Here is a 17060-nt window from a genome sequence, read left to right as displayed (position 1 = left end):
CCAGGCTCCCCTGCTTCACACTCAGTGTCACTGTTATCAGTCAGTGTCTTTACTCACCGAGCCACTCCTTCTCCCAAATGAGAAAATAAACGAGGAGAAAAACCTCGTTAGTAGAGAATTGAAACTGAGAAAACTGTACCAAGAGATGACCACTCTGAAGCCCTAAATATAAGTGAATATTATTTCAATGTGACCCACAAAGCAATACAAGTTCAAATGTGGTCAATAATGGGAATTTTAAAATGACGCTGTGTATACAGTAATAAGAAACATTAATATAATAAAAATTATTATTTACGCAAATTGCACTGTACACAACATGATATAATTGAAAAGAATAGTGAATCCCTGACCCCACCTGAGATTACAATCTCAAGTTATGTGCCGTTGGTGTCAATCAGGTCCTCCTACTTCAAAGGCCGTACCCTTACTGTTCATCCACTTTTAAGAAACTACGCAGACGTGGGTAGCTTTAGAAAGTAACAGAACATACGTAGGGTTACCAGGTGGCTTCTCCGAAAATAGTGGACACAATGGCGAAAGGCGCGATGCGCTCGACACGCATACCTCACTGCTCCATGCTGTTTCCTCCTCTCGGAGGCCCCAACCCCAGGGCTCCTGACACCTTCTCCTGATTAACTGTATTACGTAGCAGCCAATCAGGATGGAGGAAGCTGCCCAGTCCCCTAGCAGCAGCCCTGCTCTCCAAGCCGGTCAGGTCACTCTATCCAGAGAGGTAACACCAGGCACATACATGTCCAGAGAGATAATACCTGGCACATACATGTCCAGAGAGGTAATACCGGACACATACATGTCCAGAGAGATAATACCAGACACATACAGGTCCAGAGAGATAATACCTGGCACATACACGTCCAGAGAGGTAATACCGGACACACACATGTCCAGAGAGGTAATACCGGACACATACATGTCCAGAGAGATAATACCGGACACATACATGTCCAGAGAGGTAATACCAGACACATACAGGTCCAGAGAGATAATACCTGGCACATACATGTCCAGAGAGGTAATACCGGACACATACATGTCCAGAGAGATAATACCGGACACATACATGTCCAGTATTACCTCTAATTTTTACTGGACAGAGCGTCCAAATAGAGGACAAACCGGTTCACCCCTGCTCACCTGGCAACCCTAAATACCACGGCGACGAATTGTGACTTATTCGTGCCCCTTACCTTCTGTCGTATCTCTTCCTCCATTTTGACCGGAGAACCGAATTCAGCCACTTGTTTAACCCCTTCACTAGAATATCCTCCATATTCCCAGACCACATATTCCTTGGAGTGGGAGCCACCGATGATGGCGGACCAGTGGTTGGCTCGTCCTTGGAGGAGAAAGAAGACAATACGTGAAAGTCATTTTTTTTTAAATGTTGTAAACGTTCAATCCCCTCTACTCTGAAAAATTGGATTTTTTTTGTTTTGTTTTTCTTTACCCTCTATATTCCTGAAGAACCCCTTGGACCTTGGAGTAAGAAAATCTCTTTGAAAGCCTGTCCTGTCCCCCCCCCCATCCCCCACCCCCCGGGTTCGAACAACGGATCTAATATTATTATCATTTATTTATAAAGCGCCAACATATTCCGCGGTGCGGTACAAAGGGGCACAGAGTTATGTATATTACACAAACATAAATGTACACGTGAGGACAAACACGTACAAACAGATACAAGGAGGGAATGAGAGCCCTGCTCTGGGGAGCGTACACTCTAATAGATAAAGTCTGATTATTTCTCAAATGAAACAGATTTTGAGATATTTTTCTTTGGGGGTGGGGGTAAATTAGGGTTGTACTTGTCGTTAGCCTTCAGTGATAGATGATTTTGATCTTGATCTCACTTTAAAGAAACGGTGAGTATCTGAAGCTGTAAGGGGCTACCCCTATTTATAGTCTTCTTTCAAGTTTCAGGTGTGTAAGATGTTGTGTCAAGTCACAATTATGACTTCTTAATATGCAGAATTGCAGTCCTGAAGGGCCAATAACAGGTCAGGTTTTAAGGATATCCCTGATTCGGCACAATTGGCTACTGATTGAGTCACATGTGCTGAAGCAAGGATATCCTTAAAACCTGACCAGTTGGTGGCCCTTCAGGGCTGAACTTGGCCACCCCTGATCCATATTTTAATTTCTCATTGCTTCAGACCATCATAGTCTGGCCCAGCATATGAGCTGTCTTTATAGCTGCCACCTCTGCAAGACAATGGACGTCTCTCTCAATCTGACCCTTTATTACAAGTGCTTTGCCACACAAATAACTACCTATGATGTACTGTAGCTCATTTTTTACATCAAAATGAACAATACCATTCAGGTACACTACCGACACACTTTATTGAAGTGTGGTCGGTACCGCAAGCCGGGAAATCTCCCGGCTTGCTAGTGGCCGCCCCTCGGCGTGACGCGCGGTCACGCGTCATCGGGAGCGTGCGCCCCCTGCACGCGTGTCCAGGGGCTCCCCGAGGGAGCCCTGGTGTCCCGCGATCGCGGGACAGCGGCAGGGGGTTCCGGGGGACCCGGCGGACCCGGCAGCGGTAGGGAGAGCGCCCCGATCGGAGGGCGCTCTTCCGCTGCTTCGGCGCTCGCCCGTCACACTCGGGCGCGCGCCAGGCTACTGCTGCGGCACAGAACGGGCAAATGCTCGAATAAACTGTGCCGCAGCAGTAATGTTGTGTTTCAGATGTGGGGAGCGCTTGCTGATCTCGTTGTGAATATGAAAGATAAAAAATACGAATAATGGTGTAGCCAGTAGGTACAAAATGTGTATAGTAAAAGAGTATATTGGTTCCACTCACAAATTACTCACAAGCGCTCCCAACATTTGGACAACTTTTTGGGACCAGATGACGGTCCACAAGGGTTTTTTGAGCTGCTGCATTTATACCTTTAAATCACATTTTCACTATATTTGGTGAAGTTTATATTGATAGCATAGGATTTTTGAATATTTCACTTTATTTTGATATAATTTGCACATTTATATTGCACTTATATTATTGGGCAGGGCCGCCAACAGGGTGGGTCTGCCGGGTTGGCGTCCCGGGCCCGGTGAGTCAGAGGGGCCAACACTGCAAATTGGGCCCGACCTCTGGCCAGGCCCGTTTGCCGGTCCTCTCGCGGCCAGGCCCCGGCTCTCCCTTAGCAGAGTCATGCAGGCTGATATCCCTATGTCCCATGCTTTTTTGAAAATGGACTTATGGCAGTGCCGTCTTAACGCATGGGCACCGGAAGCGCTCTGACGTCAGCGCTCTCTGCTTCCGGTGCATGACGGCATGAGAGGGAGGCCTGTCGGAAGCTCGCCGTGGGACAGAGGCATGCAGGTTGTTGCTACGGGGGGAGTCGGGGTCCGGCCGCGAGATCACCGGCAGCCGGGCCTCGCCCAACTTGCGGGGCCGGCCTCCACATCCACTGGACCCGTCCTGATCATCCACAAGGTAAGTATGGAGAACAAGAACCCAGTTATAGCACTCAATGCCCAGATTGAATGCTTAGTGAATTAAATTAAAATGATCTTTTAATAATCATCAGCATAAAATAATGGGGTTTAAAAGAAATCCAAGGTTGGGCACACACATTTAATCCTGTGTTGAGTGCTTAAGGCGCTCAGGATTATAAATGATGGGGAGAATTGAGTGGGATTAGATCAATGTTCCCTAGGGGGCTGATATGCAGCTGACACTAATTGGGGTGTAACTTCACACAGCAGGGATAGGGCGGGGGTAAGGAATAAGACCATACATGTACTTATTTAGTCGCTATAATAATAGACCAGCTGTAAGTAACAATCCTATTATATAGGTGCGCTGGTAGAGTGACAATGTTGTCAATTGCAGAGACTCCCACTGCACGAGTAAGTCACATCCGCACCTTACTGCAATCAGTTGTAACAGTGGATAAGTAGCGTACGGTACCTATAACGTGGTGTGGCTAATTGGGTATGCCTATGCCCATATTAATGAATGGGCTCAACCACCAGGTACTATACTTGAGCTACTGAACGTGTCCCTATCAGTATGCAATATAGTACCGTATATACCAGCAGTACAATGCTACGGTATGGTCATGTGCTTGCACCGTTGCTCCTATGCAAAATAAACTGCACGAACGCTCGCTGGGTCTGGCTGCTTCTCCCAACAGCCTTGAGAAAGCGTTTCCTACGCGAAACGCGCGCGTCGGCTCCACACGCGTGCACGCGCAGGGTCAGTACGGACGTGGCAGCCTTGAGTCTCGCACAGCCAGCAGCAGCCAGACCCAGCGTTCGTGCAGTTTACTTTGCATAGGAGCAGCAGTGTTCCTACTTGACACACAGCAGGTGAGGACGTTCTAGCATACAGTAGGCTTGGGCTTGTACATTGCGCGGTTGAGTCCATTCACTAATATGGACATAGGCAAGCACATGACCGTAGCATTGTACTGCTGGTGTTTTAATTTCATCCACTAAACATTCAATCTGGGCATTGAGTGCTATAACTGGGCTCTTGTTCTCCATACGTACTCATTCTCTCACCACCCAGAGCACCTTACCCTATATCATTACCTACACATTATTAAGCTGCAGCGGGGTATCACCTTTTATTACACCCACAAGGTAAGTCTTTTTTTCATATGTATTCTGGGGTCTTTTTAATATGTATTGGGGGGGGGGTCTTTTTTATATGTATTGGGGGAGGGCTTTTTTAAAATATGTATTGGGGAGGTGGAGGTCTTTTTAATATGTATTGGGGAGGTGGGGGTCTTTTTAATATGTATTGGGGAGGTGGGGATCTTTTTAATATGTATTGGGGAGGTGGGGGTCTTTTTAATATGTATTGAGGGGGTGGGGGTCTTTTTAATATGTATGAGGGGGGTCTTTTTTTATATGTATTTGGTGTTGGGTCTTTTTTTATATGTATTGGGGGCTTGGGGGAATTTGTTTATGTATTGGGGTATTTTATATGTATTCGGGCTCTTGGGGGGGATTTTTATATATATTGGGAGGCTTGGGGTATTTTTTTATATGGGTTGGGGTATTTTTTATATGTATTGGGAGGGTTGTTTTTTTTTTATAATGTGTGTGTGTGTATGTGTGTGTGTGTGTATGTGTGTGTGTGTGTGTGTATGTATGTATATATATATATATATATATCATATATATATATATCTTCCATGCGTCTCACTCTTACTACCTCTTTTCCTCACTCACCCCTCTCTCCCTCCATCAATTACCCCACGCTAACTCATTCCCTCCCCCTCACACAATTCCCCCCACAAGATATATACCAAAAAACTTCCCACCTCCCAATACATACACACACATACTGTATATATTTCTATATTATATTTTTGTGTATGTATTGGGTAGGTGGGTTTTATGTATGCATGGGGGGGTGGATGAGATTGTATATATTTGGGGGGGTGGGGAATTTTTTTTATGTATTCGGGGGATGGGAAGTTTTTTGCATTGGGGTGGGAAGTTTTTTTGGTATATATCGTGGTGGGGGGGAGGAATTGTGTGACAGGGGAGGGAATGAGTGAGAGTGGGGTAATTGACGGAGGGAGAGGAGAGAGAGGGGGTATAACAGGGGAGTAATCCCTGTTCAAGTAATGTGCCTTTAATCTAGCGTGTGGTGGTTAACTGCTTGTAGTCAATTAATAAACACCACCTGCCTGATTTAGATTGCTTACAAAAGCCTGTCTGTTGAGACAGGAAGTGTCTCCTTAGCTCATACCTGAGCTGAACTTTGGAGAGAGAGCAGAGATTGTCTTTGACTCTCACAACAGTCTTGAGCCCTGCCAGAAGAAACAGCAGAGCTGCTTACAAGACACAGGGAAAACTTCTAAACCTGAATGCTGACACACCCTGAGGGAAGGGAGCTGAACCAGGAACAGAGGAGATTTTCCCTCCAACGAACAGATAAGACTTTCATTCTTAAGAGACTTCTTATATCTGCTTATTTCATGCTATGTGTTTGGAGCTGGGAGACATGCTTAACTTAGGGAGTTGTGAATTAATTGCATAGTATTTCACTAGAAATACTCCCAAGTGAATAGAAGCTTTGTTCCCCCCCCCCCCTGTGTTTGGATGGTTTCCTGATGAAAAGGAAAAGGTACAATAAAGCCTTGTTATAATTTCACCTTACAAAAGTCTCCAATTGTGTACCTCTGTGAACGTCCGTCTACAGGGGGTGAGTGAGGAAAAGAGGGAGTAAGAGTGAGACGCAGGGGAGAGAAATACATGCAAGGCGGAAGAGTGAGAGGGGGTGAGACGGAAGGGAGAGAAATACATGGGAAAAGGTCGGGGGAAGAGAGGGGGCTCGTGGGGTGTGAAATGGGAAGGGGGGGGGTTAGCAATACCTCCAACACGGTAGGGGGGCCCTGCTTAAAATGTTTGTCCTGGGCCCCACGATTTCTGTTGGCGGCCCTGTTATTGGGTTATAGCACTTGTTATGTAATTCATCGCACGTTTGTAATTGTTAGAAACTCACTTTATTTAAGAGCGCCCGGTTACACCCTTTGTTTTCTTGTAATATTATGTTTCAAGCTAAACGGAGAAAAAGATTAACCTAATTTTCTCAGCACTAATAACTGACAATGTGAAATCCTGTAGTGCTTTGTAAGAGGTGCTACTTACCAATTAATCCTTTGGCTGCCAGAGAGCCGGTAACAGCCAGGTTATCTACTGTACGTATCATGTACTGTACGTATCATCTGTACGAGAGATTATAACAGTCACTGCCTGGGAATATTATAATCTTGTGTGTTTGTGAGTGACTCTCATGTATTAGAAAGCACCACTGCTGTGACCAGAATGTAGGGATTCGGTTCTGGGTGATGGATGATTATTAATTGTCTTTGTAATTCGATTTTATAGAATTAAAAAAAAAAATAGGAATTTAAAAAACTAAATGAGCCTTATTTTATATCGCATGGAACTTTTGATATCTGGGTAGTAACTATAGTTGCCGACTGGATTTAGCAACGGATTTGTCATCTTTTTTTTCAAAGCAAAATTTAATTGGATAGATCTTGTGTTCTTACTCCATAATGAGAACAAAGGGGCACAGCAGACATCAAACGGATCCGCCGTGCAAGGTGGGTAACTAATAGGGCATTAGAAAGCTAGTCCATAATAATAAAGGTAGGATTAGCCATAAATCAGGGCCGTCTTAACAGCATTATAGGCCCCCGGGCAAAGCAGTGCACTGGGCCCCGCCAACTCTCCGCTACAAATCATAATTTTTCTCCTTCTACCGAGTTAGCGGGAGGTTTGAATGTTGAGGCGGGTGATCGGAAAATTAGTGTTACATTCTGGTCTGTGCATAGATTAGCGTGGGGCCCCTATGCTCGTGGGGCCCCCGGGTACCTGCCCAGCGTGCCCATGCGTTAAGACGGCACTGCCATAAGTCCATTGTCAAAAAAGAGGACACCAAAAACTGATTGCGCACACGCGGTCGACCTCCATCAGCACACGCGCGTCGCATTTTTAGTTATTTGAACATTTCTCCTGAATGGTGGCCTTCAATTAAAAAGCTGGCCATGTCCTGGGAAATATGGACATATGGTAACACTAAAGGCATTAATGGAAAAACAAACAAACAAGCATTTTAGTATTACACTAGGAATTTACTCAGCATGAGAAAAGCCACACGGGACACAAAAAAATAAATTTGATTTTTTTTTCTTTTAATGAAACCTTTTATTAGATTTAACCCATGAGTGTTTGTTTTCAGTTGTTTTAATCTACGATAAAAACTGGGAGATCAAGCTAGTAAACATTGTGAAGATTGGGTTCCATTATTATAAATGAAAACATTAATTACCAACGAAACGCATTGTCGCAGTGCCGGCCATCATTGATAACCCAGTGATAATGTTTTCATTCGCATTCAGCGGTAGGCATACTGTATGTGGTCTTTTAAGATGCCCACCGAGAGAGTACAATGGTGAAAGTATAGTACGGGGAGAGATAGGGAACAGGAGAGAGAGGGAGGAGAGAGAGGGGAGTAATAGGGAACAGGAGAGAGAGGAAGGAGAGGAATAGGGAACAGGAGAGAGAGGGAGGGGAGGAATAGGGAACAGGAAAGAGAGGGAGGGGAGGGAGGAGAGGGGGAGAGGGAGGGGAGGAATAGGGAACAGGAGAGAGAGGAAGGAGAGGAATAGGGAAGAGGAGAGGGAGGGGAGGGAGGAGAGGGGGAGAGGGAGGTGAGGAATAGGGAACAGGAGAGAGGGAGAGTGAGGGGAGGAATAGGGAACAGGAGAGAGAGGGAGAGTGAGGGGAGTAATAGGGAACAGGAGAGAGAGGGAGGGGAGGGGAGAGTAGAGGGGAGTAATAGGGAACAGGAGAGAGAAGGAGGGGAGGGGGTAGAGGGAGGGGAGGAATAGGGAACAGGAGAGAGAGGGAGGAGAGGGTGGGAGGGAGGATAGGTACAGACGATTCCAAAACAGATGTATTAATACAATGAAACATGACTGATGGGTACGATATCACAATACCCATTTGAGGAAGGCTAAACCTTGACCAGGCACAAGCTGACCCCAGCTAGTCCGGCCTATGAACATTCTGTCCATGTTCATTCAGGGGCGATAAAATAACCTCATAAATCACAATCTCTTTCCTACAGGAAAGCCCTTTGCACCACAGCAGTAAAGCTAGACTGCTACTCCGAATAACTATACAGTGCAACATGTCCATTTCCCGGAGCCCAGGGAAGAAGCAGGAACTGCTGCCCTTAGTATTATGTATTACATTTATATAGCATAAAACAATAAACACATTCTTGGATGGTTCTACTCCCTGACATTTACAAGACACGAGAATATATATATATAATTTTTTTTTTTTTAATAAACTGTGCTTTTTTTGTAATATTACTTTTGACAGTTTTATGTACCTTTTATTGTCAAAGCTTTTATCACACTTTTAAATAAATATCCTTCATAAACAAAAAAAAACCCCACTGCCAGCCTGCTCCTGACATCAGATTTCTTTATATCACACCTCGGTGTAATTGGTGATATATAAAAGGAAAGACCAATAAAGGAAATGATTCTGTCTCCCAGTACTGAAGATGTCTTTGGAAGACGACTTGTTTCATTTCCTTTGCTTTACGAGGAATAGAAGTCATATCTTTTTGTAGGAAACAATGGAGTAACATTTTAGAAAAACAGTTGAAGTAATTATAGGGGTTAGATATTTCAATGAATGTAGCTTTGGCGGACAGATGATCTATTGGGGCTGTGGTAGTGTGGCACCCATTCATTCGGAAACAGAGTGTTACTATTATACCTTCTGAAATGGAGCGATGGACACAGTGGGTGGCTGTCGTGCTACAGGTTGTGATACATTGTACACAGCAACCGGAACATGCTACAGAGATATTACCTGCCTGCGCTGCCCCTCCCCCCTTACCTTTTCCCTGGCGTTTTCTGTACATCACGACGTCATGTGACCCAACGGCGTCCTTTGATACCGCCTTGCCATGGCGACGCGTCGTCAGAAGCCACCCGGAGACAAGTTAAGGGACTTGCAAAGGCCTCGCACACGCACCCCCTGCATTTCACACACCCCAATTTGCTCACCCCTGTCATACGGGATACGGCGGAGTGAGAAAAGGTGACATAGGATACATGTTGCGTCGGATAGGAGTACAGGCTGTTTAATGATCCTGTAAAACCCCATGAATAAACACCAACCTGTACCCGAGTAACTGATGTCAGGCGGAAAGCCGCCCTTACTTACCTTGAGATATGGCGTGACGGAACCCAGATTGAGTATACAGTGTATTGCCTAATCACCATATTACGGTAACCCCGAAATAGGGGAGGAGGGCTACATTGATAATAATAACAAATGCCTCATCCGAGTGCTTGCTTTCACTAATAAGGAAACTACAGTAGATCAAGCTATGTAAAGGATTGCACCCCGGATTGCCAACTTCTGCTGAAGGCCAACCCGGAGAATGTAAAAAAAAAAATGTAGCGCTTACCTTCAGCGGCATCTCCCATCAGCCGCTGGCATCCTAAAGACATCTCCTACCAGCAACTCCCATCAATGCGCAGTGTCAAATGGCGCTGCGTTGCTATGACTGGATGCTACGTGGCGTCACTTTGTCATGGCAACATGGCGCCGCGTGATGTCACGTAGCGTCTTGTCATGGCAACGGGCGCCATTTGACGCTGTTACGTAGTGTTCCCGTTGGCATGGCAACGCTGCGCCTTTAGACGCCGTGCAGCCATATTGGCAGTAGTTGCAGAGGGGAGATGCCGGGAGAAGCCGCCGCCACCCGGAGGTTTACTAGGTAAACCCGTAACTCGGTGATACGTGGCCAAACCCCTTAGTCTCCCTGTGAGACCTGGAGTGGTGGTGACCCTGATTGCGTCTCCGGCTTCTCCAATATGGCACGGCATTCCGTTTCCAAAATCCAAGTGGTGAGGACCACAAAGAGGGGGGCATGACATTTCCGACCGCTCCAGTTTATGAATGTTGGAAATTACTTGGCGGGGTTTGCCGTCACACGTAAATAAATGCACTCACGTGGGTAGTCCTTTGCATGCATCTTCTCTGACCAATTCCCGTAAAACGTCAATCTGTATTTAGCAGTCCCGCAAGCGCAGCAGTCCGGGACCGGCTTCTCATTCCCGCCTTCCAATGCCGAGTCTGAAAAGAGGTCACAAACACACTTATTATATACTATAACAATGCCCCAAACTGGACGGGAGCAAGCAGACCTGTGAACCTACCGTACACCTTATTGGGGGATGAACATCACACTGGCACTAAGATGCATTGCTTGCCATCCTACAGCTGCAATTGCCAGTTGTAGACAGCTTGCCTTGAGAATTCTGCACTAAAACCCACCCCACGCAGCGAGATTTCTGTAGCCAGACTAATGACCCATCAGATTAACACAGAGTTGGTCCCTGCATTTGAATGGGTCTAAAGCTGTGTGAATCCTACCGGGCTGCGAGTCCCATTCAAACGCAGGGACCCCCGCTGTGTTAATCCGATGGGCCATTACAGCCTGCTGTGGACCATCTCACCAGTTACTGCTAGATGGTCACAGATTTTCCTCGGCAAGCAGTCTACAACCTGCATCTGTATTCAAGAAATGAGCACTGAGGGAATGAGTTGAATTTAGGTTGAAATCGCAGTAGATTATATCATTTAGAAACAAAAACGAGAAGAAAAAAACTGCAACAGAAGTCCAGCAAGTCTCAAAAATCCCAAAAATTCAAAGAAAAAAAGAGACTATTTATTCCATATATTTTCACTTTTTCTCTAATGTTCATAACAAAGTTCTATCTGTCTTTGTCCACCAGACCTTCTTTATTTGGAATGCTCAGCCTTAGGTCACCGTTTATATCTACACTGAACTTAAACAATTGCTCCCGGGGGGGCCTTCCCATTACAAAATGTTTTTTGCTGGATAACTCTGTCTGAATTAAGGTGTTTTTGAAAAGAAATAATAATAAATAATCTTCTATGTTCATGGTTGATTTTCACAGACAGACCAGTAGTAACGATACACCATTAAAAGAGGAGCGTACGGTGACGAGGTGGAAAAGTAGAGTGTAAAGGTAGCAGCAGGTTCATTTCGGAATGAGGGATACTGCACAGTTAGGGAGATGTCAGGAGGCAGCTGAGGGAGGATAGAAGATTTGGGGAGTAGTAGGGGGAGCAGTGACAGATAAATGGGGTGATGGGGGAGCTCTGCGCTACACTGTCTGATTATCTGTTTTTTAAAACAATTTCTTCCTTTCTGTACCTATTCCAGTGTTTTTCAACCAGGGTTCCCCAGGCACCCCTAAACGGTTCCCGGCAATTTACAGGTTATTTGAAAATTGTACCAAATACAGAAGAATTTACAATGCATCTGATCTCAGACACGCTATTAGAGAGGGTTGGGGTTCCTTACCATTCATCTGATCTCAGACTTGCTATTAGAGAGGGTTGGGGTTCCTTACAATGCATCTGATCTCAGACTTGCTATTAGAGAGGGTTGGGGTTCCTTACAATGCATCTGATCTCAGACGCGCTATTAGAGAGGGTTGGGGTTCCTTACAATGCATCTGATCTCAGATGCGCTATTAGAGAGGGTTGGGGTTCCTTACAATGCATCTGATCTCAGACACGCTATTAGAGAGGGTTGGGGTTCCTTACAATGCATCTGATCTCAGACGCGCTATTAGAGAGGGTTGGGGTTCCTTACAATGCATCTGATCTCATACGCGCTATTACAGAGGGTTGGGGTTCCTTACAATGCATCTGATCTCAGACACGCTATTAGAGAGGGTTGGGGTTCCTTACAATGCATCTGATCTCAGACACGCTATTAGAGAGGGTTGGGGTTCCTTACAATGCATCTGATCTCAGACACGCTATTAGAGAGGGTTTGGGATCCTTACAATGCATCTGATCTCAGACACGCTATTAGAGAGGGTTGGTGTTCCGCAGAATTTCACATAGGCTCGTTAACCAAAAAAAGGTTGTAAACCACTGGCTATTGTATACGCAGCAAAAACCTTTTAAACAATTGTTTGCTGCTTTAAATATAAATTCTTAGTGCCGTTTTCACACTGTCTGCGGCATACTTATTCATTCTCTGCTGTGGTACTTGTCAATAGTAACAAAATTGCAGAGAAAAATCACTTATTTGTTCTCAACATAAGACGTTCATGTAAATAATTTGTTTCCATTGTACCATAAAACAAAATAAGCCAACACTGGAGATTTACGTCTTGTACAATTGATTTTATATCCGAATTCCGTGTCACATTCACTAAAACATTTTACTTCTTATTCTTCACCAACTTTTCAAAGAAAAAATGACCAGCTTTCAAAGCACCCAAATAAATGTGATATATGTCAAATGTAAATATATTAGGAAACTGTATCAGGGGCATTATTACCTATTAATCTACATTATATACATTTATATGTAAAATTAAAAAAAAAAAAATTAAGTTTCCTATTTTGCATGTGAAATGTGGGGTACTTTTGACATTAAAGGCCATTTTTTTCAGAGATGGTGTAATCTTTCACTTAACGGGTTTTCTTTTCTACTCCTTGCATTACAGCGCCTTCAGGATGGCACCAATTAAACTCGGAAAAGATGGTCGACTCCCGCTTAAGTGTTTTGTTGGATTTACAAGTTACTTGAACTTTGAAAGCTGTACACACTATTACAGCGCCAATTATAATTTAAAGGGATATATCTTCAGTAATTAAAATGGGAGCTGGTAAACACTTTATCATGATGCTAAGAATAGCCATGGATGCAAATGCTACAAAATGATACAGTGGGTGGTATTTAAATGACCAGTGTGTTACATACAGTAAGCAACCTACTAATTCCGGCACAAACTAGCACTTAAAGCAGTAATCGCACCTAACTAACCCCTTGTTTTTACAGCATGGGAATTAGGGCATCCTTGGAGCAGAACTGCATACATTTCAGGTCTCCCCGATTCCTGAGATACTCACTGGTGTTTCCGCAAAGGAATGTAAATGCCCATCCAATAGGAAGCCGCAACTGTTGGTGATGCAGCGTCCTATTGGCCATTCTATTTCCCTTGAGGGGGACATTTAACTTTGGTATCTCGGCAACCGGGGGGGGGGGGGTCCCCAGAGCGTAACAGAAAGCAGTTCAGCCCTGGGGGACCGCAGAGTTTCCATGCTGTGAATATTTGTAATTCTTCTTCTTAGTGCATTATGGGGGTTATTCATTAAACAACCACAGCGCCAAATCAGGACACTATTCCACGGAATATCCCATTGCCGCACAGTAGCAGTTTCCGTACAGTAGTAGCCGGAGCAGTACGTTTCAGCAGCCAGATCTTTGTACGTTCTTGCAGTGGCCAGCACGTACTGGAAATGAGATATTTGACCCCGTTTACTTTTTTTGTCAAATATATTTTTAAATAAATGCATTCAGCACTCGTACCTTGCTCACACATTCTCTTGGTCAGAGATCCCTCGTCCTGAAAGTAAATGATTTTCTTCTGTACAATACTTGCCCTGTGAACACAGAGAAAAACAAATGGCATTGATTATTGCATTCATCAAACAGCAAGCCTGGCTCTGTGTATGCAGGGACAGTGCAGGGACACGACTCCTTACCGCTCTGAGCTTACGCGCTCCTGTAATCAGGCTGGAGCCGGTCACAAGTACTGTACACTGCTTTCCATTTTATCGTTAGCAAAAAGCTGACCCTAAAACCAGCTCACTGGACTCACGCTGTTACTGCCGTTGAGAAATGGTGCGCGGTTTAGTTACATTTGAAATTAGAAAATAAATTGAGCCATATGGTCACAGTATCCCTGGGATGATATTGTGTAGGCATTTGTGATATAGCACAGTGGGGAATTGAATTTATTTGGAAGCAGCACTGGTACATATTAAAGCCGCAGACCAAGCAATGTCCTACATGTTTGTTTTTTTAATAAATCTGCTCTGTACTATAAGAAAATACTTGTAGCATTTTTTTTAAAAACAACTCTGAATGCCATTTTTAATGTATTATAATGTAACAAGCACTTTTTGTTTCTATTGTAACCATTTACAAAGTCACATCCCCTTCTTCTGAAACAGGCTCTGGCACACCCCTTTTTGAGCCTCGCCCTCTCTCTAGCAGTGCACCAATTGTATCTAGTGACTGGCTGGTCACATGATCGTCCCCACAGAACTTTGCATCATTGGCCCTCTTCTGCTGCACTGACAGCCATTTAGTGAACCCCCGAGCCGAATCTTCGCTGATCGATCACAGGAGAACGGATCGATCAGCAACTTAGCTAATTACTTACCATTGTGTGGATTGTATTGATGCGCATATTAAAGGGGAGGGGGGGGGGGAAACGGCAGCTTGGATGCCAGCTTTAACTACATTTCAGTGAAGTGACCGACTCCTGAGTAAGTGGAAGTACTACAGTACTTTACACTAGAAGTGGCCAACTCCAGTCCTCAAGGACCACCAAACAGGCCAGGTATTAGGGTTATCCCTGCTTCAGCACAGGTGGCTCAGCCATTCTGACTGAGCCACAGATTGAGTCACCTGTGCTGCAGCAGGGATATCCTTAAAACCTGACCTGTTGGTGGCCCTTGAGGACTGGAGTATGCACAAACCCGGCTTTAGACCATTCAACAACAGTAATAATACCTCCTGTGTTCTGTTCCCTGGGAGATCTCTTCTCTCCTTAGATCCTCTGGATCCCACGCTAGCCGAGGATCTCCCTCATATATGCTTTTTGGGCAAATGACGTAGTTGACTTAAGTTATGCGATAAGAAAATATTTGCAATTGAGCACGCGGTTAGCGGGTAGTTTGGGACTCCTTATCATTGAAACCTGTCTTTCTCTTTTCAGCAAGAACAAATATATACTGTGTATAGCATTCCCATCACAAAGGGACTTGGGTTCAATTCCTCATTTATTGAATGCTGCCTCTTCAAATTTTAATCAAAACAAACTCATACATGATTTAATATTTCAGAACACAGACGGTGCCCGGCACACGAAGTTACTTTTAAGTTTATGGGCATTTACTTATCTTTCAAATGCCTCCTAAATAATGTACCACTCACTTTTATGACAGAGAATTATTAATATGGCAGTCAAGTGATAAATGGCAGCGCCATTTCACTCTGAAATCGCACTGAGAGTCGAGATTATTTATTAATAGACATTTCATAAAATGTACAAAAATAACATGTTCGTGTTTTACGGCATTCTCTCACATGTCACCGCGAAACAACCAATTAACCGCGCTGCCGGTGATGGCTTCATTTCCATATGTATCAAGCTAATGGCAAAACCTGTCATTTAACATTTTTGCTAAGAGCTCATAAAATGCTGAAAAGTTTACATTAGCATTTGTAGGAGGGCAGTTCGTGGATTTGACAATATTCCAGGTATTTTAAAAAAAAATGAACTTGCAAACTCTCTCTTCCTTGGCCGGTGATTTTTGACGCATACTTAATTAAACCACAGGTTTTCATAATAAAAATCTGCACAATATTTACCGGAGAATGAAGCTGTGTGTTTACAGTTAGGCAAGGGGTGCTCAACTCCAGTCCTAAAAAAAAAAAACCCTCGCCCCCTCCCTCCCCCCCTGCCAACAGGTCAGGTTTTCAGGATATCCCTGCTTCAGCACAGTTTGACTGAACCACCTGTGCTGAAGCTGGGATATCCTGACAACCTGACTTTTTGGGGGGCTAGAGAACTGGAGTTGAGCACCCCTGAGTTAGCAATCCAGTGCCCACCTGTGCTCATAATGGCACACCTGCTGTTTTGGTGTATTCTGCCCATACTGTATACCCTTGCTGCACTGATCACATCTGCCCCATACAGGTATACTCATTCATTTACTGATGTACTGTGTGTGGGTAGAGTTGCCAGGTTTTCTAGTATTGAACCGGACACTCTGTCCAATAAAAAATAAAAGGTAATACTGGTCATGTATGTGTATACCGGTATTACCTCTCTGGACGTGTATGTGTATACAGGTATTACCTCTCTGGGCGTGTATGTGTATACCGGTATTACCTCTCTGGGCGTGTAAGTGTAATACCGGTATTACCTCTCTGGGCGTGTAAGTGTAATACCGGTATTACCTCTCTGGACGTGTATGTGTATACCGGTATTACCTCTCTGGACATGTATGTGTATACCGGTATTACCTCTCTGGGCGTGTAAGTGTAATACCGGTATTACCTCTCTGGGTGTGTATGTGTATACCGGTATTACCTCTCTGGGTGTGTATGTGTATTCCGGTATTACCTCTCTGGGTGTGTATGTGTATACCGGTATTACCTCTCTGGGCGTGTATGTGTATACCGGTATTACCTCTCTGGGCGTGTATGTGTATACCGGTATTACCTCTCTGGGCGTGTATGTGTATACCGGTATTACCTCTCTGGGCGTGTATGTGTATACCGGTATTACCTCTCTGGGCGTGTATGTGTATACCGGTATTACCTCTCTGGGCGTGTATGAGTATACCGGTATTACCTCTCTGGGCGTGTATGTGTATACCGGTATTACCTCTCTGGGTG

At 44.6% G+C, this 17060-nt stretch overlaps 1 protein-coding gene across 1 annotated transcript in view; it reads right to left on the bottom strand.

Annotated features, from left to right (window-relative positions):
- Window positions 1-17060, bottom strand: part of SPON1 (spondin 1) — a 211336-nt gene that overhangs the window by 124321 nt on the left and 69955 nt on the right. Inside the window, exons 4-6 of the mRNA XM_075567377.1 lie at window positions 13956-14029; window positions 10547-10669; window positions 1212-1360 (exon numbers count right to left, since the gene is read on the bottom strand). Coding sequence (XP_075423492.1) covers window positions 1212-1360; window positions 10547-10669; window positions 13956-14029 — 346 coding nt within the window. The remainder of the gene's footprint in view (window positions 1-1211; window positions 1361-10546; window positions 10670-13955; window positions 14030-17060) is intronic.

This window comes from Ascaphus truei, chromosome 12 (genome assembly GCF_040206685.1).
Source record: "Ascaphus truei isolate aAscTru1 chromosome 12, aAscTru1.hap1, whole genome shotgun sequence".
NCBI lineage: Eukaryota > Metazoa > Chordata > Amphibia > Anura > Ascaphidae > Ascaphus > Ascaphus truei.
The sequence above is the reverse complement of the archived record's forward strand: the minus strand, read 5'-3'. Positions and strand labels throughout refer to the sequence as shown.